This window comes from Choloepus didactylus, chromosome 7 (genome assembly GCF_015220235.1).
Source record: "Choloepus didactylus isolate mChoDid1 chromosome 7, mChoDid1.pri, whole genome shotgun sequence".
In the NCBI taxonomy this organism is placed as follows: Eukaryota; Metazoa; Chordata; class Mammalia; order Pilosa; family Megalonychidae; genus Choloepus; species Choloepus didactylus.
Window position 1 is genome coordinate 128,250,648 of NC_051313.1, and position 24,235 is coordinate 128,274,882.

Consider the following 24,235-nt stretch of genomic DNA (forward strand, 5'->3'; position numbering starts at 1 on the left):
GGACATATAATAAAATCATCCTGAACTCTTGAGCAAACTTCCTTTAGGAACACCAAGAGTTGCTAAGGATTACAAGTAAATATATCCAGAAAGAAGCTTTAGAGGAGGCTCCCAAGGGCAAGCTATGCAAAACTAGTGAAGGAAGTTCAGAAATATCTCAAGACCAGTTTGCTGTCTGATAGAAAGTCCAGTTACATATTTCTGCACATTACCCCCTACATCTTTTATCTTGTGCATTCTCCAGCTTTTTTTTAGAAGGGCTAGAATTATGAAGAATAACCCCAGGGTATCATTAATGGTGTAGTAAGGGTGGAATGGGAATTTGTCTATGTCAGATGAGATTCCTAGAGGGTTGTTAGAGCCTGTTTCATGTAGGAATAGGCCGAGATTTGCCTTCAGAGGAAACCCTTTAGTATTTTGGGAGAGGCAAACAATCAAAAACTCATTTTTTCCCTGGATATCTGGGAAGCACTTTTTAGAGGAAACAAAAGAACATAATCAGAATAGGCCTAACTCCAAACTTACTTGATTCCTTGACCTCTCCACACCCAATCTGCTGACTTCCCACACTGGAGTCTTGGGTGCCTTATCTCTGCTTCCTGACTACATGCCCCTTTCTGTGGATGTGCCAGATCACAGAGAGGGAGTGAGGAATCAATTTGGAATCCCTGGGCCTATGCCTGACTCAGAGTCTTGTTTGTAGAATTCTTGGAGGATACTGGCATCCTGAAGGAGTGATTTAGCAGGTAATTTGGAAAACAAAACCTTGCCAGCGTTTTTTAACCAACTGTCAGTTCAATCTGTGTGGCTATGTCAAGTCCAGCTCCCTAAACTTATGGGGAATCATTCATTCATATTCTTATTTACAGCCACTCTAGCATTTAACTTCCAAATGCCTGTCTTAACATGTTTAACTGCTTTTTTGTCTAAGTGGTTACTTGAAGGGACTGGTCACAAAAGATATTCTGCAGTGCAGACTATAAAAAAGTGTGTAGGAGCTAGTTTAAGTTCAGTAGGTAAGTAAATTGTTTTTTTGTTTTGCTTTTTTTAAATTTTATTTTATTTTGAAATAAATTCAAAGTTATAGGAACAGTTGCAAAAACAATACAAACCCCATACACAGAACTCCAGCATACCCTGACCCTCCTCCCCTGATACCCCAATCCACCAACTTTAACATGCTGTCACACCAGTATTTCTTTCCCTCCCTCCCTCCCTCCCTATCTATCATCCATCATCTATTGCTCTGTCTACTGAACATATGAGAGCTAGCTGCACCCATCCTTGAACAAACACTACAGTTCACATATACAATTCCCATGAACAAGAACATTCTTTTATGCAATCCCATTAAATGCAGCTAAGAAGTACTAGAGATTCAACATTGATACAAAGCATACATTCTATATTTCCATTTTTTTTTTCCCCTTATGTCTCAACTGTGTCCCTTTGAGCCTCCTGTCCTCCATCCTCAGATCCCATCCAGGGTCATCCTTGGCATTCAATTGTCATCTATTTAGACTGTCCTTTTTTTTTTTTTTTTCCTCAATTGTGGAAACATACATACAGCCTAAATCTTCCCATTCTACCCCCTCCCTAGCCTTCCATTAGTGGGATTAATCACATTTAGAATGTTGTAATGCTATCTATTTCCCACCATCCAATACTAAAAATTTCCCATCACCTCAAACAGCAACCCTACACTCATTTCATAACTCCCCATTGTCCCTTCCCCCATTTCGCTTAACCCATACTCTACTTTCATCTCTATGATCATATTCTCTGATAATTTCTTTGTGTTTACTGTGGGGCTTAAAATTAAACTCTTAAATCCATAACAATCTTGTTTTTCTTTGATACCAACTTAACTTCAATAGGACACACAAACTATGCTCCTATACTCCTCCATTCCCCCACCTTTATATAGTTCTTGTCAAAACTTACATATTTTACATTGAGTTCAAAACCACTGATTTGTCATTAGAGTTTGTGTATTTTATATCGTGTAGGAAGTAAATAGTGGAGTTACAATTCACAAATTATTGACTTCTATTTGTATTCCATTGTGGTCAGAGAATGTGCTTTGAGTATATCCATTTTTTTTTTTAAATTTATTGAGGCTTGTTTTATGTCCCAGCATATTAGTCCATTCTGGAGAAAGATCCATGATCACTAGAGAAAAATGAGGGTCTCGGTAATTTGGGATGTAAGGTTCTATATATGTCTGTTAAAATTCTCTATATCTCTTTCTCCTTTCTTTGTTTTTCTGTTGGTAGGGCTTCTTTAGTATCTGAAGTAGGGCAGGTCTTTTATTAGCAAAATCTCTCAGCATTTGTTTGTCTGTGAAAAATTTAAGCTCTCCCTCAAATTTGAAGGAGAGCTTTGCTGGATAAAGTATTCTTGGCTGGAAATTTTTCTCTCTCAGAATTTTAAATATGTCATGCCACTGCCTTCTCGCCTCCATGGTGGCCTCTGAGTAGTCACAACTTAGTCTTATGTTGTTTCCTTTGTATGTGGTGAATTGCTTTCCTCTTGCTGCTTTCAGAACTTGCTCCTTCTCTTCAGTATTTGGCAGTCTGATCAGAATATGTCTTGGAGTGGGTTTATTTGGATTTATTCTATTTGGAGTTTGCTGGGCATTTATGCTTTGTGTATTTATATTGTGTAGAAGGTTTGGGAAGTTTTCCCCAACAATTTCTTTGACTACTCTTTCTAGACCTTTATCCTTCTCTTCCCCTTCTGGGACACCAACGAGTTTGGACGTTTTATTTTATCTATCGTATCCCTGAGATCCATTTCAATTTTTTCAATTTTTTTCTCCATTCTTTCTTTTGTTCTTTCATTTTCTGTTCTGTGGACTTCTAGGACACTGAGTCATTGTGCAACTTCCTCTAATCTTGTATTATGAGTATCCAGAGTCTTTAATTTGGCCAACAGTTTCTTTTATTTCCATGAGATCTTCTATTTTTTTAATTTACTCTTGTAATGTCTTCTTTATGCTCTTCTAGGGTCTTCTTTATGTCCCTTATATCCTGTTCCATGGTCTTCTTCATGTCCTTTATATCCTTTGCCATGTTTTCATTCCTCGATTGTAGTTCTTTGATTAATTGTGCCAAGTACTGAGTCTCTTCTGATATTTTGATTTGGGTCTTTGGGATTGTGTTCTCCACATCATCTGGTTTTATCATATGCATTAAGATTTTCTGTTGTTTTTGGCCTCTTGGCATTTGCTTTGCTTGATAAGGTTCTTTCAAGTTGTAAAAAAAAATACCAATCTAATTTCAGAAATACAAGTTGGTGGCGTATACTAACCAGCAGATGGCGTCTGTGAGTCACCTATACCCCTCAAGTCAGTTCTCAACTTTGTTCTTGTGGTGTGTGGGGAAATGATTCTTGTGGGGTTCAGCTGGTGAACTCAATTTGGGTGTGTTGCTGGAGCCATCTGCCCTGAATGTGGGGCATGTGTCCCGGTGGCTAGGGAGGCAGGGCAGCTTTAATGTTCAAACCTCCCAGGTGTTCCTGGAGATTCAAGGCTGTTGCAAGAGTCTAAACCTTCATTTCAGTTCTGCCCCCGATCCTCTCTGACGCTGACCCACAAACCACTGGCATTGATGTAGCGTCCCTGGATTTTCCGAGCGGGCCCCCTTCTCAGCTGTGATCTTCCAGGACCTCTGCTGAGGGAAGGCTATGCTACGTCACAAGCGTGCGCCGTCCCTCAAGGGAAGCCCCGAGCTGCTGGGCCGTGCAGGGGTGCTCTCAGCCTGATGCAAAGATGGCTGAACGGGGCATCTTCACCCCTCCCCTCTCCTCGCACAGTTCCTCCTTCCCAGCTCAGGGACAACTGGCGCTGCTCTGGGCTGTGGGCACGGCCCCGGGCAGGAGTGTCTCCAGCCCGCTGGGGAGCAGCTGCAAGCAGCGGAGTTTCTTTTTCCTTCCGGCTCTCCCCTCCACTCCCCTGGCCTTGAGGGTATCTGTAGTGGGCTATCCTCCATGCCAGACACCGAGAGGCTGGCTCAGACTGCTTCTGCCATGCTTCCACTGCGCGGTTTTCACCATCGCAAATGCAGCCGCTCCTGGGTTTTTCCCTTTTTTTTTAAAAAAAGAACCAGTCTGTCTCCAAATGCCAACCCCTGGCTTCCCCACACTGCAGCGTGGCTGCGGGTCTTTCAGCTGGCTTACTCACTCGTTTCAGAATGCAGACTCCCATTTTTACCAAGTGTACGGCCCCTGTGGTTCTAGCAGACCTTGTCCAGCTGGTACATCGCTGAAACCAGTATTCTGGGTCACCTTCTGGTTTTTATCTAGTATTTTTCAAGGAGGTATTATTTTGCCCTGTTTCACCTAGCCGCCATCTTCTAGATTATTCAAGTCAATTGTTTTGACACCTAAAACCAACCATGAGAGTTTCTACTCTAATAAACTAGCAACCTGTATTGGGGGCTTTGCTCTATATGAAGGCTTCTGCTGAGTTTTACTTGAATCTTATGGTTTTGCCTGATCATGCTTAGGAGCAAAGTTCTCCAATGTGATCTGTTAGCTAATGAGCCCAAACCCTTCAGTTCATTGTGACTGACCAGTAATGAAGTGATAATATGAATTAATATGAATATCACCCTCTTCCAACAGATCACATACCTCACTCATGCCTGCATGGACCTCAAATTGGGAGACAAGAGGATAGTGTTTGACCCTTGGTTAATTGGTCCTGCCTTTGCCCGAGGATGGTGGTTGCTTCATGAGCCTCCATCTGATTGGCTGGAGAGACTGTGCCAAGCAGACCTAATTTACATCAGTCATATGCATTCAGACCACCTGAGGTAATTAAGTCCCAAGGACTCAACTCATAAGACAATGTAGCAGAAAAGACAAAAGGTGTTTTCAGGTTCCTTTGCAATCACTGCTCACTTTGGGTTCAGTTGGGATGCTGGAAAGAAGACTAATGAAGATAAATACTTACATTTGCATAGAAATTTCCTACTTTTAAATGTGCTTTCATACCTGGTGTAATGGGGAGTGAAGAAGGTGCTATTATGGGGAGCATGACAAGGATTAATAACCTTTCCCACCCTTTCACTTCCCACTCTCTGGCCTCATGGTAGAAGTTTAGGCTTAAGGGTCATTAAAGTTGACTTCCTTTTTCAGTTCAACAGTTATAGCAGAAATCAGCAAAGTTTTTCTATAAAGTGCCAGAGTGTAAATATGTAAGTTTTGCAAGCCATATGGTCAGTGTCTCAATTGGTGCTGTAGACCGTGCTTAAATGATTGAGCATGCCTGGGTCCCAGTAAAACTTTATTTTTGGATAATGAAATTTGAAGGCCATGTAATTTTCATGTGTCACGAAATATTGTTCTTCTTTTGGTTTTCTTAACAACCATTTAAAAGGCTAAACACAATTCTTAGTCTGCAGATTGTACAAAAACAAGTGGCAGGCCAGATTTGGCCCCATGAGCTGTAGTCTGCCAGCTCCAGCACAACTTTTTTTTCTTTTTTAAATTAAATTCAGTTTTTTTGCAGTATATTCACATATCATACAATCATCTATGGTGTACAATCAACTGTTCACAGTGCCATCATATAGTTATGCATTCATCACCCCAGTCTATTTTTTCCTTTATTTTTTCCCAATCTATTTTTGAACATTTTCCTTATACCAGAAAGAATCAGAATAAAAATAACAAATAAAAATAAAAAAGAACACCCAGATCACCCCCACCCCCCATCCCACCTTATTTTTCATTTAGTTTTTGTCCCCCTTTTTCTACTCATCCATCCTTACACTGGATAAAGGGAGTGTGATCCACTGCCACCCCTTGTAAGTTACATTGTTATACAGTCATCTTCAAGAGTCAAGGCTTCTGGGTTGGAGTTTGGTAGTTTCAGGAATTTACTTCTAGCTATTCCAATACATTGAAATCTAAAAAGTGTTGTCTAAATAGTGCGTAAGAATGTCCACCAGAGTGACCTCTCGACTCCATTTGAAATCTCTCAGCCACTGAAGCTTTATTTTGTTTCATTTCACTTCCCCCTTTTGGTCAAGCAGATGTTCTCAATTCCACAATGCTAGATCATCCCCGGGAGTCATATCCTGCCTTGCCAGGGAGATTTACACCCCTGGGAGTCAAGTCCTATGTAGTGGGGAGGGCAATGAGATCACCTGCCAAGGTAGCTTAGTTAGAGAGGGGGGGGGGCACATCTGAGCAGTACAGAGGCACTCAGGGGGAGACTCTTAGGCACAATAAGCAGGTTTAGCCTCTCCTTTGCAGTAACAAGCTTCACAGGGGCAAGCCCCAAGACAGAGGGCTCAGCATACCACACCATCAGTCCCCAGTGTTTGTGAGAACATCAGCAACAATCCAGGTGAAGAAGTCCAACTCTTCCGCATTTTCCCCCAGCTCCTCAGGAGAGCTCCCAACTTTTTAACGCTGAGTTAACCTCATCCAACACCTGACTGAAACCACAGCAGTATGATAATGAGGGTAAGAACTGAAACTTCCCTTCAAAAAGGGGGGAGAAAGAAGAATTGAAGAGGTCATGAAACCACAAATACGTGAGAATGAACTGAGTTATCAGGAAAGGGCGGATAATTTTGCCAACACCTTTGATTAATTACAGGGTCATGTCCGATCATTACTAGTTTGAAGTTCCTGTCACTTCTGCTGGGTTGCCAATATAAACACCCAGCAATGCCCACAATGTTCTAATGAAGCAATTTCAACCTTTTTTTTTTTTTTTTTTTTTTGCTGTGAGCCTATGTGACAGGCAAAGTTCACGTACGGTACTTATTTGGGTTAGAAATGTCCATGGTAACCAAGAATAGGCTGTTTATTGGTTGAGTAGCTCCTTGATTTTCTAATCCAAAGCATCTGGGGTTTCTAAGGCCTGAACATGCTACAATTTATATTTTTTAAAGAAATAACTTACAAACATAAGTAATTAACCTTTTTAGTAGTAAATTACCTGCAACACTTTTCTTAATTGATCACAGCCCACTAGGGTATTGTGTTGCTATGATTTAAAAATTGATCATCTACTACATGGTACTTTTGTCCCACAGAAGCTTCTAGAACTAAACTTGCCCATTTTCGGGGATCTGAAAGCCCTGGGTCCATGCATTGTATAATAACAAATTATGTGGGAGAAATTTTTTATAGCTTATATAGGGACAATATAGCATAGAGATTATAGTTAATAGTATAATTATAATAATGTTTCATCAGTTGTATCATAGGTACACACTAATGCAAACTGTTAATAATAGGGAAAAACTGTGTGTGAAGGGGGAGTATATAAGAACTGTTTACTTCCACATGATTTTTCTGTAACCTACAGCTGTTCTTTTTTTTTTAAAAGGGAAACATTTGAGCCTTAAAAACAAAATCATATAAACACAGCCATTGTTATGTGTCTGTTAGAAGATGCAATTGTCTAAAGTCTTAATGAGATATTCTATGGGAATATAGTGCTACATTGAATTTTAGGGAAAGTAAAGACTTTTAATGTCATTTAGCCCAGTACTTCCAACCACTAGTCTGAAAACTGATTTAGTCTTAGTTTCAGGGGCTTGTGTGAGCAAATATATTTTGCAGAACACCACTTCTCAACTGTAGTATCACAACAGATTGATTGTGCCGTGTTGCAAATAATTTGTTTCTGAAAAGTTACTTACTGAGGTTTGTAGATTTTACTCTTTTGAGCCTGTCTCTTTGATAGATCCTTACTCTTTGACTCTCATCTAGCCTCCTAATAAACATGGGGGTCATTTGCCAGGGAGACTTTTGACCTGTTTTACAGAACACAACCTCCCTGATTCAGAAAAACAAGAGAAAAGTCCAATACACTTTACTCAAAGAAATGTGATTTTATTAAGCAAAATATAGTGAGTATTGTAATATATGATGTCATTAATAGATGCCAGTAAGAATTGTCAGTAGTTAAAAAATTGCAAATAATGAACATCTATTTTAGAGCAATTTATCATAACACCCATAGTCCTTTAAAGCACAGGATTTAGTGGCTGAACCCAGAGATTGAAAGAATTCTTGATTTTTCAAATCCTTTGTTTGGGGAGAAAAGCATTCCCCTGGATGCTAATTATTTGAACAGTGTTTAACATAGTGCCAGAACTGAAATATTATTATAGTTGTTAAGTGCTAATATGCAGACTTTTATACTTTTCTTATGATATATATCTTATTTTTCCTTAAATTATAGTCTATGTCTGTTCTAGTTTGCTAATGCTGCAGAATGCAAAACACCAGAGATGGATAGGCTTTTATAAAACGGGGGTTTATTTCACTACACAATTACAGTCTTAAGGCCACAAAGCATCCAAGGTAACACATCAGCAATCGGGTACCCTCACCGGAGGATGGCCAATGGCCTCTGGAAAACCTCTGTTAGCTAGGAAGGCAGCTGGCATCTGCTCCAAAGCTCTGGCCTGAAAACGGCTTTCTCCCAGGACATTCCTCTCTAGCAAGCTTGCTCCTCTTCAAAACATCACTCCCAGCTGCACTCACTTTCCTCTTTGAGTCAGCTCATTTATATAGCTCCACCGATCAAGGCCCACCCTGAATGGGCGGGGCCACACCTCCATGGGAACATCTCATCAGCATCATCTCCCACAGCTGAGTGGGGCACACTCCAACAAATCCAACCAGCACCAAAAACGTCTGCCCCACACAAGACCACAAAGATAATGGCATTTGGGGGACACAATACATTCAAACTGGCACATTCCACCCCCTGGAACCCAAAATGACATTATCTTTCCAAATACAAAATACATTCATTTCATCACAATATCACAAAAACTTAAATCATTTCAGTAACAAAAGTTAAGTACAAAATCCCATCAAAATCAATTTAGGTGTGGTCAGTCCTAAGGCATAATTCCCCTCTAGCTGTGGATTTGTGAATTTAGAACAAGTTATATGCTTCCAATATACAAAGGAGAGACATTCATAGGATAAACATTTCCATTGCCATAAGGAGAAACAGTAAGGAAAACAGGGTTAACAGGAGCAAAACAATTCCTAAAACCTGCAGGACAAACTCCATTAGATTTCAAAGTCCGAGAGTCATTAACAGAACAACGTTGCATCCTTGGGGCTTGAGAGAGCGGGAGTCTAACCCTTCCTAAGGGCCTTTGGGGCAGCCCTTTTCTCTCCAAATGCTTGGGTGAGTGCTCCAACATTTCCACACATTGGGGAGACCACCTTCTCGGCTCCACCCTCCTCAAACCTTGGGGCAGCTCCCGGATTCCCTTCCATCTCCGGGGCACACGCTCAACCCCTTCAGAACAGTGTGGTGGCAGCCAGGCTCTCCTCAATTCCCTGGAAATGTGCTCCACCCTCTTTGGGACCTGAGGTGGCAAAACTCTTCCAGAGCATCGAGGCGGAAAGCCCGCCCTCGACCTCCAGGGCAAACTCACCCTTTCCATGCATGTGGGCTGCTCCGCTCTCCCAGCCCGAGACCTCCTGACTCCAGACCTCAACCTCCATGGCTCTGTCTTTGAAGAGATTTTTCCTTTAATTTTTTCCTTGTCTGTCTCCTCCAGTCCAGACTGGCAATGGCTCTGTCTATAAAGATCTCGCAAAAATTCTGTTGGCTTTGCATGAAGCATGCAGGTGTCAAAGCCATCAGACAATAGGACTTTCCACAAATCCTTTCTGCTTAACTCCTTTTCCAATCTCGGCTTGTACTGAAATGGCGACTGGCTTCCATGTTTGGTTACATCCTTATGTTGGGCTGTAGCTTCTGGGATTCCACCCCCTGGAAGCCTGTAATTTTCCAAGCCATCAACTTCTGGTTTCTTTGAACCCAAGAGTTCAGTTCTAAGTTTATCTCTCTCTGCTCGCATTTTACTATAAGCTGCAAGGAGAAGCCAGGATACATCCTCCACACATAGTCTGGAGATCTCCTCAGCTAAGTATTCCAGGTTGTTGCTTCCAGATTCTTCCTTCCATCTGACACCAGGACTCAATTTTGCCAAATTCTGTGCCACTTTAAAACAAAGATCACCTTTCTTCCAGTTTGCAACAACACATTCATCATTTCTGCTTAAGTCCTCATCAGAAGTATCTTTAGAGTCCATATTTCCACAAACAGTCTCTTTAAAGCAGTTTTGGCCTTTTCTATCAAGCTCCTCACAACTCTTCCAGAAACTCCCCCTTATCCATTTAAAAAGCCATTCCAACATGTTTGGTATTTGCAAACTCAGCAGCAAAAGCACCCCACTTCTCTGGTACCAAAATCTGTTCTAGTTTGCTAATGCTGCAGAATGCAAAACACCAGAGATGGATAGGCTTTTATAAAACGGGGGTTTATTTCACTACACAATTACAGTCTTAAGGCCACAAAGCATCCAAGGTAACACATCAGCAATCGGGTACCCTCACCGGAGGATGGCCAATGGCCTCTGGAAAACCTCTGTTAGCTAGGAAGGCAGCTGGCATCTGCTCCAAAGCTCCGGCCTGAAAACAGCTTTCTCCCAGGACGTTCCTCTCTAGCAAGCTTGCTCCTCTTCAAAACATCACTCACAGCTGCACTGAGTTCCATCTCTTTGAGTCAGCTCATTTATATGGCTCCACTGATCAAGGCCCACCCTGAATGGGCAGGGCCACACCTCCATGGGAACATCTCATCAGCATCATCTCCCACAGCTGAGTGAGGCACACTCCAACAAATCCAACCAGCACCAAAAACGTCTGCCCCACACAAGACCACAAAGATAATGGCATTTGGGGGACACAATACATTCAAACTGGCACAATGTCCAAGTCTGATTCTTCTTCCACAGAGTGCATTCATTAAAGTTAGGAACTGTCTTCTAATAGAAGAAGCACTAAGTTTAGAATCAGAAAAGCTGAATTTGAATGTGAATTTACTCTTTGTTAGTTGTATATTTCTGAATATGTTTCCTCATCTGTACAAACAAACAAAAAACCTCAGAGTTTTGTTGTGAGGATAAAATAAAATAACATGTGAAAGTACCCAGCACCATGTTCAAAAAGTAACAGGTGTCTAGCTATTAATTTATTATTTGTCTTTCTATCACATTCCACAGCGGTACCCAACACTTTTATATAATTAATGCTCAATAAATGAGAGTCAAACTAATGATAACAGGTATTCAAAACTACTGGGAAGGTCGATTGTGTACTGAGACGAGATTAGTCAAAGATTATCGAAATGTTTAGTGGAGTTTTCCTCTATACTAAATTTTACAGTTTTGCCTCACTGGTAAACTCTGACCCTTCTTAACAAGGACAAAGCATACATTCTGCATGTTGAACCTTGACTATCAATCTTTGAAGGTTGAAAACCTGCTCCCAAACTGTGGCTGACCCACAGATTCTTCTCATCCTATGCTGTGTCCTGGTTCTTTCTCGCATTGGTAGCTGTTTCTTGAGGAACAAAAAGAAATAAAAACAAGGAAATCTCCACCTGCCAGCAACATTTTCAGCATTTTTCTGCTCTGTACCTTCTGTTAGAACTACCCTTACTCAAAGTAGCATCAGTATGGAAGGTGGAAGAATGTGGAACTTGCACATCTGGTTGATGTACACGTTATGGTATGATATTTTTTAACAATGAAGAGAAGTCTTCCAGAAGACTTCCCTGACCATTACAGTCAACCTTGAGCAGAAACTCTTTTCTAGACTCTACTGATAGTCTAGATGTTTCAATTCCTTGCTTCTCAGTTAACATGATGTATAAGGAGCAAACTGTCTGTTATGCCAGATGGTCCTATTTTTAACGTTTCAACCTTTCTATCCTTTTGATCCTAGTTACCCTACACTGACGAAGCTTGCTGAGAGAAGACCAGATATTCCCATTTATGTGGGAAACACAGAAAGACCTGTGTTTTGGAATCTGAGTCACAGTGGTGTCCAGTTGACTAATATCAATGTAGTGCCCTTTGGAATATGGAAGCAGGTCAGATATCTGTGATCTTCTCACATTTTCTAGTTGTATTTTTCAGGGTGAATTTTAAGTTAGGTTGTCACTTTAAGATGAAGGAAATATGGCCAATTTTGTCATTACTCAATGCTGTGTGAAACAACCTTCACTTAAGCTCCAAATATTGGAGGACATTTACCACGGACAGTAAAGGATTATTTTCTTTCCATTTAACTCTAATATATCTCTATAGCACAGGTTAATAAATCCAGTTCTGAACAAGGGGTATTTTCTCCAATTTAAGGAACTAATTAACCAGTCTTGCCATAAGAGATTACATCCTTTTCAAATCTTGAATTAAAAGCCAAACTGACATACTCAGTTGTTCAATTTATTGTTAAATTACAGGTGGACAAGAATCTTCGATTCATGATCTTGATGGATGGTGTTCATCCTGAAATGGACACTTGCATTATTGTGGAATACAAAGGTACTTCCTTACCCATCAAAAATGGAAAAAAACAACAACAACACAAAAACACTGTTTGTAGAAAGGATAATAATGGCTACCCAAAATTTCATCCTATGTTCATCTTCTTTCACATTCACTTTAACAGAATATAGTATATTATATTCTTGTATTTGAAAAATGGGCTATCATTCAGATACCTTTCCAGAGAACAATTTACCAGTAACATACCATTACATAGTGATGGGTGCAAAACTCTTCCAAATAAGCAACAGATACTTCAGATTGCACCTATAGTAATTTCTTCAAAATTGCATTTGATGAATTAATGTCTTTATTTTCATCTTGACATATTATCATATAATATAATCATACACTTCCGCCATTTTATGTGAGAAGATGGCCTCACTGACAATGATCAGTTGAATATGAGCTTTGCATGGAATTTGCAAAAGTTTGAGGGATTTGTGCTGATCCAGTTACTCTCTACCCTGGATCCTTTGGGCTCAACATCTGGAGACAGCTGACCAAGATTAGGAAAGCATTCTGTTGATGATCCTGGAGTGGAGCCAAGCTAACTATCCCCATCAGACACTCACAACCTGCTGAATCGAACAGGATGAATTTTCATTTGAAAATTCAGATGGTTAAGACTTTAGCCTTAGTCTTTTTGTTTTTCTTTGGACATAAGCAGTTCTTCTATCATCAGATAGTCAGCTTATACAAGCTATACATGGAAGACTTTGTGGACTTAGGAGTTCAAATACGATTTTAAAGAATTCACTTTGAATACCCGTAACACCTTTTTTTCTCCACAGGTCATAAAATACTCAATACCGTGGACTGCACCAGGCCCAATGGGGGAAGGCTGCCTGGGAAGGTTGCTCTAATGATGAGTGATTTCGCTGGAGGAGCATCAGGCTTTCCAATGACTTTCAGTGGTGGAAAGTTTACTGGTAATATTTTATATTGAAGTAATACAAAACATCAAGTCTGGCATTTTGCTAAATGCTGTGAGAATTAATACAAAGATAATTAAGACCTAATTCCTCCCTATGAGAAGTTTACAATCTTATTGGGGAAGCAGACTTTTAAACCTCAGATATACAACTTAAAATTTCCAGCTCGAATTATGATGATGGAGCATGAAGCAAAGACTGAGAGAATTAAAGAATTAATTAATTTGCCTAAGGCTGCAAAACATATAAATGATGGAGCTGGATTTTGATCAGAATTCTAATTGACTCCAATGTCCATACTCTTAACCACTGGGCATTGCCAGGGTATGATGCAAATCTTTATTTTTATAAATTACGAATACAATAAAGTCATTTCCATGTTAGTAAAAAGTTAATAATTAGAAGAATTACAGCACATGTAAAATGTGCATGCATGCAAGATATGACTATGATGCTACCCTGTGTACTCAGCTATGGTCCTGATGAGTTGACGTAAATAAGAAGAGGGCTCTGTGCCTTTGGCTGTTCTGGTAACTTTCTCCTAGAGACCAACTGAAATTTGAAAACAAACAAACAATGCCGGTGGAATGGGGACCCCTCCACTGATGACAAAGAGAGTTTTGCTCTATTTCTCTCTTAGTCGTGTATCAATTTTGTCTCCTAAAAGAGTACCACTCTATGGGCATTTTTGTTTTTCTGTTATTTCTGAACAGAGAAGAATCTCATCCAAACTTTGTCATTTCAGAGGAATGGAAAGCCCAATTCATTAAAACAGAAAGGAAGAAGCTCTTGAACTACAAGGCTCGGCTGGTGAAGGACCTACAACCCCAAATTTATTGTCCCTTTGCTGGATATTTTGTGGAATCCCACCCATCAGACAAGTATGGCTGAATATTTTGCACAATATTTTTACATATAAGTTGATGCCTGCCAGGATGAGTTATTTAGCCGTGAACAGAACATGAAATGAGGAAGAGAGTGATTAAGTCGGAATCTGGACTTAACAAGCTATCTGAGAACAGAGAGCATGAATGAAAGAATGAAAGCCAAGCTTGGCAGTCAAGGTTCATTCAGACAGATTTTCTCTGAAAGAATCCCTAGGAAAGAGGAAGGCAACTCATATATATTAAGTATGTGATAGGATCTGAAGTAGAAGCTTTTAACTCAGTTATCTAAGTTAATCTTCACGGTACACTGAGAGGTAGGTATTATGCCTTTTTTTGCAAATGGGGAATCTGAAACTCATAGAGGCTAAAGGTCTTGCCTAAAGCCACCCTGTCAGAGAAACAGTGGAGTTGAGAATGGAGCCCTGGTATTCCTAGCTGCAAAGTTCTTTTCTCTACACCACATTGTATCCTAGAATAGAGTGGTATCATTATAAAATTGAATTTATCTTTCCATATTTTGAATATCTGAAATGATTTCTGTTATGGCAATAGAACTTCTAGGTCTTGTTTTTCAAGTGTATTTGTGGAGGTCCATGAATTATCCTTGAGAATATTTAAATGTTGGGTTTTCGTTTTAATGGTGAAATACATGACAACCTTAATACTGGGTATCACCACCACAAGATTTCATATTTGTAAAGTATCCACATTTATGATTCTTTCATGGTCACTTTGATATGAAGTAACCATTTAAAGAGTTAACATTTCCCTTTTAATAGTGTTTCTCAAACAGGAGTCTTTGTTCAAGGGGAACCTCAAATTTGAGAAATGTTTTAGTCAATCTTATCAACTGTCTTTAGATACCAATTGTCTTTCTCCCTTCTTGGGGACTTTACTGCTTCCAGTTGCCTGAGCCACCAAAGTGCTTTCTCTTTTAACTCAAAACATGGATCCTGTGATAAAAATGAAAATATTGAAAATTTCATATGCATTACTAAGTCTAAATTAAATATTTGCAAGATTATTAATTTCCTTTGAAATTTTGATTAGACCTGCTAGAGCTGACTTGTCTAATATGGTAGCCACTAGCTGCATGTGGCTAATGAGCACTTGAAATGTGGCTGGTGTGACCACAGAAGCAAATTTTTTAATTCTAAGTAATTTAAATTTAAATTTTAAAACTGAAGCAGTAGAAAATATTTTCTGTTAAATGCAACTTTATTGTTTTGGTAGGACTACATTTCACTTTAACCATTGCGCTGTGTGAGATAGTATTGTTGTATTGTATCATGCATGTTGCATATGTGCATTGTTTTGTTTCTAGTATTATACATAAACACATCCAGTTGATGTCCATGGATTGATTCAAATTACTTTTTCTATGCACTGATATGATGTAGTGTGTTTAATTGAATATTTTATGTAACCAGCTCACATTAAAGTGATACCTAGATTAACTGTAATTGGTAATTACCTTGAAATACTTATGTTATAAATAATTTTTCTAGTTCAGGAAAATATGGACACATTTTTACATTTAAAATGAAGGCATCTATTGATGCAGAATTGAGTGCAGATATAAAAACTTGTAGTACCACAGCTGGAAAGAGAAAAAGAGATTAGAAGAGAAGATTTATTGCAAATTTCATGATGCATGGCAAATGCAATTCGCTTCAACAGAGAAAAAAACTGTTGGGTAAAAAAATTGTTTTTAAATAATAAAGTGGACAATATTAAGAGATGTTTTCAGCAAATACATAGGGAATATGATAAGTTTCCTCTTAATAGTCAACATAGAAATGATTAGTCATCTGAAATCAGAATTAAATGTCCCAAACATTTTTTAATGATTGTAACTTTAGCCAATTATGAAATAGCTAGGATATTTGCATAAAAAAAAACCATTTTTATACAATGAGATGGAAAACGAGATTATTTCAGTTATTGATATTTTGTTAGAAAATTTTCTTAGAATATTGAAAGGAAAAGGTTAAAAAAGATATTTTACAAAAAGTGAAAGATCTTCAGTTAATCCCCCAAACAATAATAAAATGGTTCTAATGGTATCAGAGATCAGTAGATTAAAAATTTGAAAAATTGCAGTTTATTTTTCTTTAGCTTTAGATCAGTGGTTCTCATCCAGGGGTGATTTTGAGCCCTGGAGGACATTGGGCAATGTCCAGAATATTTTGGGGTGTCACAACTGTGGACCACTTCTTATATCTAGTGGGGTAGAGGCCAGGGCTGCTGCTGAAGATCCTGCAATTCACAGGGCAGCTCCCCCATGACAAAGAATTATCCAGCCCAAATGTCTATTGTGCCACTGTTGAGAAACCCCACTTTAAATGAATTGTGATATAAGGAAAAAAAGAGACATATTCTAAATTGTTTTATGAAATGAGTAGAACACTGGTAATAAAATCTGACAAAAATGGTATAAAAAATCTACAGACCATCCTATTTATGAATATCTTAATAAAACATTATTAAACTATATTCAGCAATACATTAAATTAATAATCAATAAAGAACAAGTGGGTTCATCTCATGAATGCAAGTTTTTTCAATATAAGATCACTGGATAACATAATCCAACTGAATAATTGATCTAAGAACTCAGATGTCATGATATGTCCACAGATGTAGAAAATTTAAGCTCCCAATTCAACAAAAATACTCTAAAACATATATATATGTATACACATACACAGAGAGAGAGAGAGAGAGAGAGCACCACCATGGGAAAGCACTAAAGCATTCTGACTAAGCCAACCATATTGTACTTGAAACAGTACAATAAAATGACATAAAGGAATTAGAAATAAAAAATAATAAAAGAGGATGTCAAACTATAGCTATTTCCAGATGATAGGATTTTATATCTAGAAAATTCAAGAGAATCGACTGAAAAGCATTCCAAATAATTAAAACTAGTTAGAAGATATAATTACGGAAAAGACCCCATTTATAATAGCAACCAAAGAGGGAAAAATATCCAGGAATAAGCTTAACCAGAAATGTGCAAGTCTGTGTGAAAGAAACTTTAACCTGCCACCGAATGACACAGAAAAGGGCTTATACAAATGGAAAGACATACTGGGTTTTTGGATGAAATAACAAAATGATAGCATTTATTCTAGATTAATATATAAAGTTAGTGGTTCCAATATAATTAGTAATATGTACTTTTGGAAGTAGATAAATTGACCCTGAAGTTAATTTTGGGGAAAGAAAGATAAGAAGAGTTAAAAAACCTTTGATAAAGAAGAACATTGTGGGGAGAGTATCTTACCAGGTAGTAAAATGTATTATAAAGTTTCTATAATTAAAATATTGTGAGAGTGTTGCATAAATAGCCAGTGGTACAGAATAAAAAGTACAGAAATGAACTCATATACAGCTATGGATCTGAAATATGTTACATGAGGCATCTCGAATCAGTGGTTGGAAAAATGAACTATTTAATAAATAGCACTGAGCAAACAGTCTCTAAGGACTTCTCAGTATATGAAGAAATATTGTCAATTTGCAGCCCTAAAAAATTGAACTCTTCATGAAATATTTTTGAATCTTTTACATCTGACGAAGAATTTCAGCTAAATATGAAGAACTTAGTTTTTCTCATAACTTCAGCTATGTTGAGTCAAAAATCTAGATTTTCTGGAATTTAAAATAGGAAGTTTATGTTCTTTCCTTTAATTCTTTCCATTGTATGATACATTTTGAAAGCACTTACATTAATTTTTCTGAAGCAAACTCTATGAAAACTGTCATGGATACAGTTGTTAAAATCATTCCGTGTAAACATACAAATGCTATGAGTCATCATCAGTTGATGGAACTGCTGAAATAGAAGACAATGAATTTGAGATCTTATGTCCTTTGTCAATGCTAATTGATTGAGTCATGGAAAACTTCTATTAACTCCAGTTCAAAATTTTCTTGAAACAAAAAGAACACTTGTCAAATATTCAGTGACCAAAGACAAAATCTGGCAATGTGGTTTACATTTTCTCAGATATCATACTGCACATGAACAAGCTAAATTTGAAGATCCCAGGGAAGAAAAATATTTTTTTGTGATTTAGTTATGCAGGTATGAGTATTTATGATGAAATTGAAACTTATTATAATAAAATTCAATAAAAATGATTTTACATATTTTTGTCACATGAATCAATATGCAGAAGATTTTGTTTGTAATCACAGCATTAAGTAAATTTTCTGAAAAGCCACAAGAAAAATTTGAAGAATGCTTTGTTAGTATTGATAATTTAAAATTGCTTTTCAATTTATGCAATACCCCTTTGAGTCCAAAGTCAATATTAATGAGTTGACACAAGAGTTTATTAAACTTGGAAGGCGTAGATTTTAAACTGACATGCTTTTGCTTCAAAGTCAAATCAATTCTTCTGAAAAAGATGAACCAGTTTTATCAATGTGGATGTGAATACTGTATATAAAATAAATTTTTGGTACATCATTAAGTTATTGGAAAACTTCTAGGTATGTTTGGAAAAACTGAACCAATGAATCTACTTTTACAACTGTAAACTTTATGAAATCTAAATACTGAGCAAGTATTTCTGATGAAAATTTAGTGTCTGAATTGAGATGTGTTCTAAGTTTAAAACACACATTGAATTCTGAAGACATAGTACCAAAAATGTTAAATATCTCATCAATAATTTTAAAAATTGATTACATAGTGAAATGGTAAAGTTTGGATATTTTGAGTTTAATAAAATCAAGGAAATTAATTTTACTTCTTAGTTTGGACTTCTTTAATTTGGCTACAAGAATATTTAAAATTACACATGTGGCTTGCACCCTAGTTCTACTGGACAGTGCTGTACTAGCGAGTTTAATAATTTAATGCATTGTAGACTAACCTATAAAGTAAAACTTCAACTGTACAGAACTCTGAGGGACTTGGTCAATTTAAAGAATGAATATCTGATATCCCAAGGGTTCACTGAAGGATATTATTGCAGATATAGTACAGTCCACCAAGGTGCTTGCCCCAGGTAGTAAAGTGTGATGTCTATTTGTTACTTTTTTTGAAAACACTGCCAGTGATACTTCTTCACTGTTTTTAAAAATATATATCTAGCAGCCCTATCCTCCCTTTTGATCTGCTATTGTTAGTCACCTAAGGAATTAAATGTCAAAATGAACTTTGTGTTAATTTCTTATGTCAAGTTAGAGTGAAGATAAACTCATTGTAATTAGAACCTTTTGATGAGGTTACTTCATTAAGGTGTGGCCCAACTGACTCAGGATGGGTCTTAATCCTATTACTGAAGGCCTTATAGGGAAAACCAGAGAGAGAGAAAGCCACAGGAAGAAGCTGGAAGTCAGCACAACCTAAAGAAGCCAGGAGAGGCTGCCACAAGCAATGCCATGTGGCAGAAAATCCAAGGACCAAGGATTGCCAGCAGCCAGCCCCAGAAGGCCACAGTCTTCTGAGAGAAAGCACCGTCTTGATGACACCTTGAATTTGGAGTTCTCCTAGCCTAAAAACTGTAAGCCAATAAATTCCTGTTGTTTAAGCCAACCCATTTCATGCTATTCGTTTCTGCAGTCAGGAAACTAAAACACATGACTAAAGTCAATAACAGAAACTCAGGGACTAGTGGAAGGATAACAAAAGGTCTAATATTCATGTCATTGGAATCACTGGGAGAAGAGGAGAAAAACTGTGGTAAAGAAAAAGTATTTGAAGAAATAATGGTTGAAACCTCCCCAAATTTAGCAGATGACATAAACTTAGAGATTTCAGAAGCACAGCAAACCCCAAACAGGATAAACTCAAAGAAATTGATGCTCTGATACAACCAAATCAAATTGCTAAAAACTAAAAATAAGGAAAAAAATCCTCAAAGCAACCAGAAAAAGAGAATGTATTACATGCAGTGAACAATTCAAATAACTGTGGATTTCTAATCAGAACCCATGAAGGCCAGAAGGTAGTAGGATAACATTTTTTAAGTGCTTAAAGGAAAAGAACTGTCAACCTAGATTCTATATCCAGGGAAAATATCCTTCAAGAATGAACATAAAATAAAGACATTCTCAGATAATGGAAATCCAAGACAATTCACTTCTAGCAGACCTGCTTTAAAAGAAATGCTAAAGGAAGTTCTTCAGATGGAAGGGAAATGATGCCAGAGAAAACCTGGAACTTCAGAAATGAGGGAGAGCAATAGAAATGGTAAATATCTGGGTACATGCAATAGACTGTTTTTCTTTTAATCAGTTCTTTAATATATTTATAATAGTTGAAGTAAAAATTGTAACATTGTCTGATGGGATTTTTCAATGTACATAGCATAAAATGTTCTATATAGTGGAAACATTTTTACACTCCACACAAAGTGGAAAAATATTAATTCTAAATAGATTGTGAAATGTTAACCATGTTATCTTGTAACCCATAGAGAAGCAACTAAAAAAAAAAAAAACCACATAAAAAGATAAAAAAATGTCAATAGGTAAACTAAATGGAAAACTAAAAAACATTTAAATAACACAAAAGAACGGATAAAGGGACAATAAATGATACAGGAACAAAAAAAAAAACAGAAAACAAATAATACAATTATTTTAAAAATGCAAACATATCAAAAATTACATTAAATGTAAACAGTCCTCAGGCATGTGAATGAAGCCATCTTGGACCTTTCAGACCAGTCCTGCTATCAGCCAAATAATATGGAGTGATCCCAGTTGGTGTCATGTGAAACAAAAGAATTGGTTATCCAAACCCCAGTGAATTCATGACCCACAAAATTTTGAGATATAGTAAAATGATTGTTTTTTTAATTAAAAAAGATACAAATGGTCTAAACACCAATCAGAACACAGAGATTGTGAGAAGTGATAAAATAACAAGACCCAACTATATATGCTGTCTATAAGAAATCCACTTTAAATATAATGATGTAAGTTAACAGTACAAGAATGGAAAAACATATGAAGTTGGAATGGCTATATTAATATCTTTTATAATATAAGCATTATATTATAGAAAACTTATAGAAAACTCAACTCCAAAGTAGCAGAACACACACTCTTTGCCAGTACACGTCGAATGTTCACCAGGAGAGGCTATATTCTGGGTCATAAAACAAACCTTAACAAATTTAAAATTGAAATCATACAAAATATGTTCTCTGATCATAATAGAATTAGACTTGAAATCAAAACAAGGATAACTGGCAAATTTCAACACACTTCTAAATAATCCCTGGGCCAAGGAGGAAATCTCATGGGGAATCAGAAAATACTTTGAACATACCAAAATTCATGGAATGCACCCAAAGCAGTGGTTAGAGGGAAATTTATAGCATTAAATGCTTATATTATAAAAGAAGAAGGGTATCAAATAAAAAGTCTAAGCTTCTACCTTAATAAATTAGAAAAAGAATATATAATGGACTCAGAAATTACAATAAGAAAACAAAGATCCTAATAAAAAATGGGCAAAAATGTAAACAGATAGCTACTTCACCAAAAAAGATATATGGATGGCAGGTAAGCATATGAAAAGATGCCCAATGGCCTTAGCTATTAGGGAAATGCAAATTAAAACCACAATGAAATAGCTTTTAGAATTAACAAAAATTTGAAAAATTAATGATACCAAGTTATGGCAGGGGTGCACTGGAAAACAATTTTGTAGTTTCTTTAAAGTTACACAAACTCTTACCATATGATCCAGCATTCCACTCTTGGATATTTATATACAAATGTTAATAGTAGCTAAATCCATAATCACCAAAACAACCCAAATGTCCTTCAACAGGTGAATGGATAAGCAAATTATGGTATATCCATATAATGGAATACTACTGAACAATAAAAAAAAGAACTAGAATTATTGATACACACAACATGGAAGAGTGAAAAGGCATTATGCTGAGTGAAAGATGCCATTATATGACACCCTGGAAAAGGAAAACCATAGGGATGGAGAAAAAATCAATGGTTGCCAGGGGTTAGGAGTGGGAGGAGAGTTTGACTACAAAGGGGCAACACAAGGGAGTTTTGGGGGTGATGGAGCTTGTGAGTACTGATTGTGGTGGTGGTTACATGAATCTACGCATGCATTAAAACTCATAGAACTGTGTGCAAGCACATAAAATTAAAGTAAAAAAATGGATCTAAGTAAATTGGTATACATTTTAAAAGGCAAACAGTTCTTCTAAAACAACACCTAAGCTAGTTAAAGCTAGCATATTTGTTTAAGTGATATTTATGACACTATCAAGTTGGGTTACATGCATGTTTTGTAGAATGCACAACGCCTTGAAAAAACAATATATACAATATAACTATCCATTTTATACTATTTGGAGCATAGTTTTACGATTTTCAATGGTTAACAAAATCTTATAGATGTTTTAACTTTGCTTTTATAAGATTCTGTTAATTGTGTATAGAATTTATTTGCTTCTGAGTACATGCAGTGACTCAGCCCCTAACTATAATATTATTCTAACACGTTAAGTACCATCTGCTTCACAAAGGTTGACTTTTGATGCAGATATTTGGACTATTTTGTGTATAAAGGGCAGGGACTTCCTATGCTGCAGGCAGGGAATACATGTGTCATTCTATTCTGACAATAAACTTAACTATAAATTTGTTGGATAATAAGGAAACCAGTCCTTGAGGAAAGTTTTATGACAAAAATTCTGTAAGGATTGCCTTCAACTAGAGGCAGCACAGTACACAAGAAGCAGTGTACATGGAATTTGGACTCTGGTCCTACCACCACTTATAGGAACCAAATATCTGATATCTCTGGGCCTCATGTGCCTCATCATTAAATGTGACTCATCACTTTGGACTTCTGTCTCTGACGCTGTTTCTATATATGTGTAATCATTTAATGTGGCCTATTACAGATGTATTTCTTTCCTTTATCCTTCTAGTTGACATTATTTAGCCTCTCATATTTTCCAAATGTTGCCAGAGATGTTCTAAGGTTAAAAAAGAATCTCTTTTGATTAAGGCTATTTATTATACATTGATTTGTCATTTCCTGAGCAGCCCCATGCTAGGCATTGGAAAACTAGGGATGAAATATTGTCTGTCCTGAGAGTTGATGGTCTGTTGGAAGAGAAAAAAAAAACAGTTATAATTCAGAATGGTAAATACTATGATGCAAATTTGTTCTGAAGGCAATGGGGACATGGGTGGGCATCAGAGAATGCTTCCAGGATGAGACTACGAAAGCTAAGGGATGAAGAATGAGTAGGCATTGAGCAGCAAAGATGAAAAGATGCTGAGCTGAGAGATTGTGTTTCTGTATAGTGGGACTGAGGGACGTGTGTAAGGAGTGCAGAGAGGCTAGGGAGGCAGGCGTGAACAGCATTCTATGTCACAGTACGTGGCTTGGCTTTTAACCTGAAGGAAAGGGAGTCTAATGAGGAGCAGGCACATGATCAGATGTGCCCTGGGGAGGTTAGGCTGTGTATGTGTGTGGTGAGAAGGGGAAAGGGAACATTGATCCTGGAAACCCAGTGGGAAACCATTACAATAATCCAAGGAGGAATGATGAGTGGTAGTGGGGACTGAGGAGATAATTACGATTCAAGAAATATTAAGTAGGTTGAATTGAAAGGACTTGGAGAAGAACTGGATGTGGTGGGTATTTTATTTATAGGACACTTGATCACTTAATGTGATGCTATCATTCAAAGCAATTAAAAGCCACATTTCTATATATTAAGTAGAAGACAAATGTTGCAGTTTACAGTACCCCTCAGGGGGCATCACTGAGGTATTGATTTTATTATTATTTTACAGGGAGGGATGGAGGTGGGGGGAGCAGCACCAATAAGTTACAGAACTTTGTGAACAACAGAAAACTCAAATTCTATAGCATCATTTTTTGGGAAGAATAATCTGATAGTATCATAGTTTGAAGGGGAGGGGGGATTGCAGGCAGAGAGACCAGTTAGTGAGCCATTTTTGGACTAGAGTTAATAAGAAGACAAGTCAAAGGACT

At 37.4% G+C, this 24,235-nt stretch overlaps 1 protein-coding gene across 4 annotated transcripts in view; it reads left to right on the plus strand.

Annotated features, from left to right (window-relative positions):
• Window positions 1-24,235, plus strand: part of LOC119539920 (cytidine monophosphate-N-acetylneuraminic acid hydroxylase) — a 112,551-nt gene that overhangs the window by 61,953 nt on the left and 26,363 nt on the right. For all 4 annotated transcript variants that reach the window (XR_005217972.1, XM_037843815.1, XM_037843816.1 and 1 more), the window contains 5 exons: window positions 4,627-4,817; window positions 11,791-11,938; window positions 12,311-12,392; window positions 13,190-13,327; window positions 14,076-14,211. Coding sequence is in view for 3 of the 4 variants with exons in the window: in XM_037843815.1 (XP_037699743.1) it covers window positions 4,627-4,817; window positions 11,791-11,938; window positions 12,311-12,392; window positions 13,190-13,327; window positions 14,076-14,211 (695 nt within the window). In the remaining variant the exon portion in view is untranslated. The remainder of the gene's footprint in view (window positions 1-4,626; window positions 4,818-11,790; window positions 11,939-12,310; window positions 12,393-13,189; window positions 13,328-14,075; window positions 14,212-24,235) is intronic.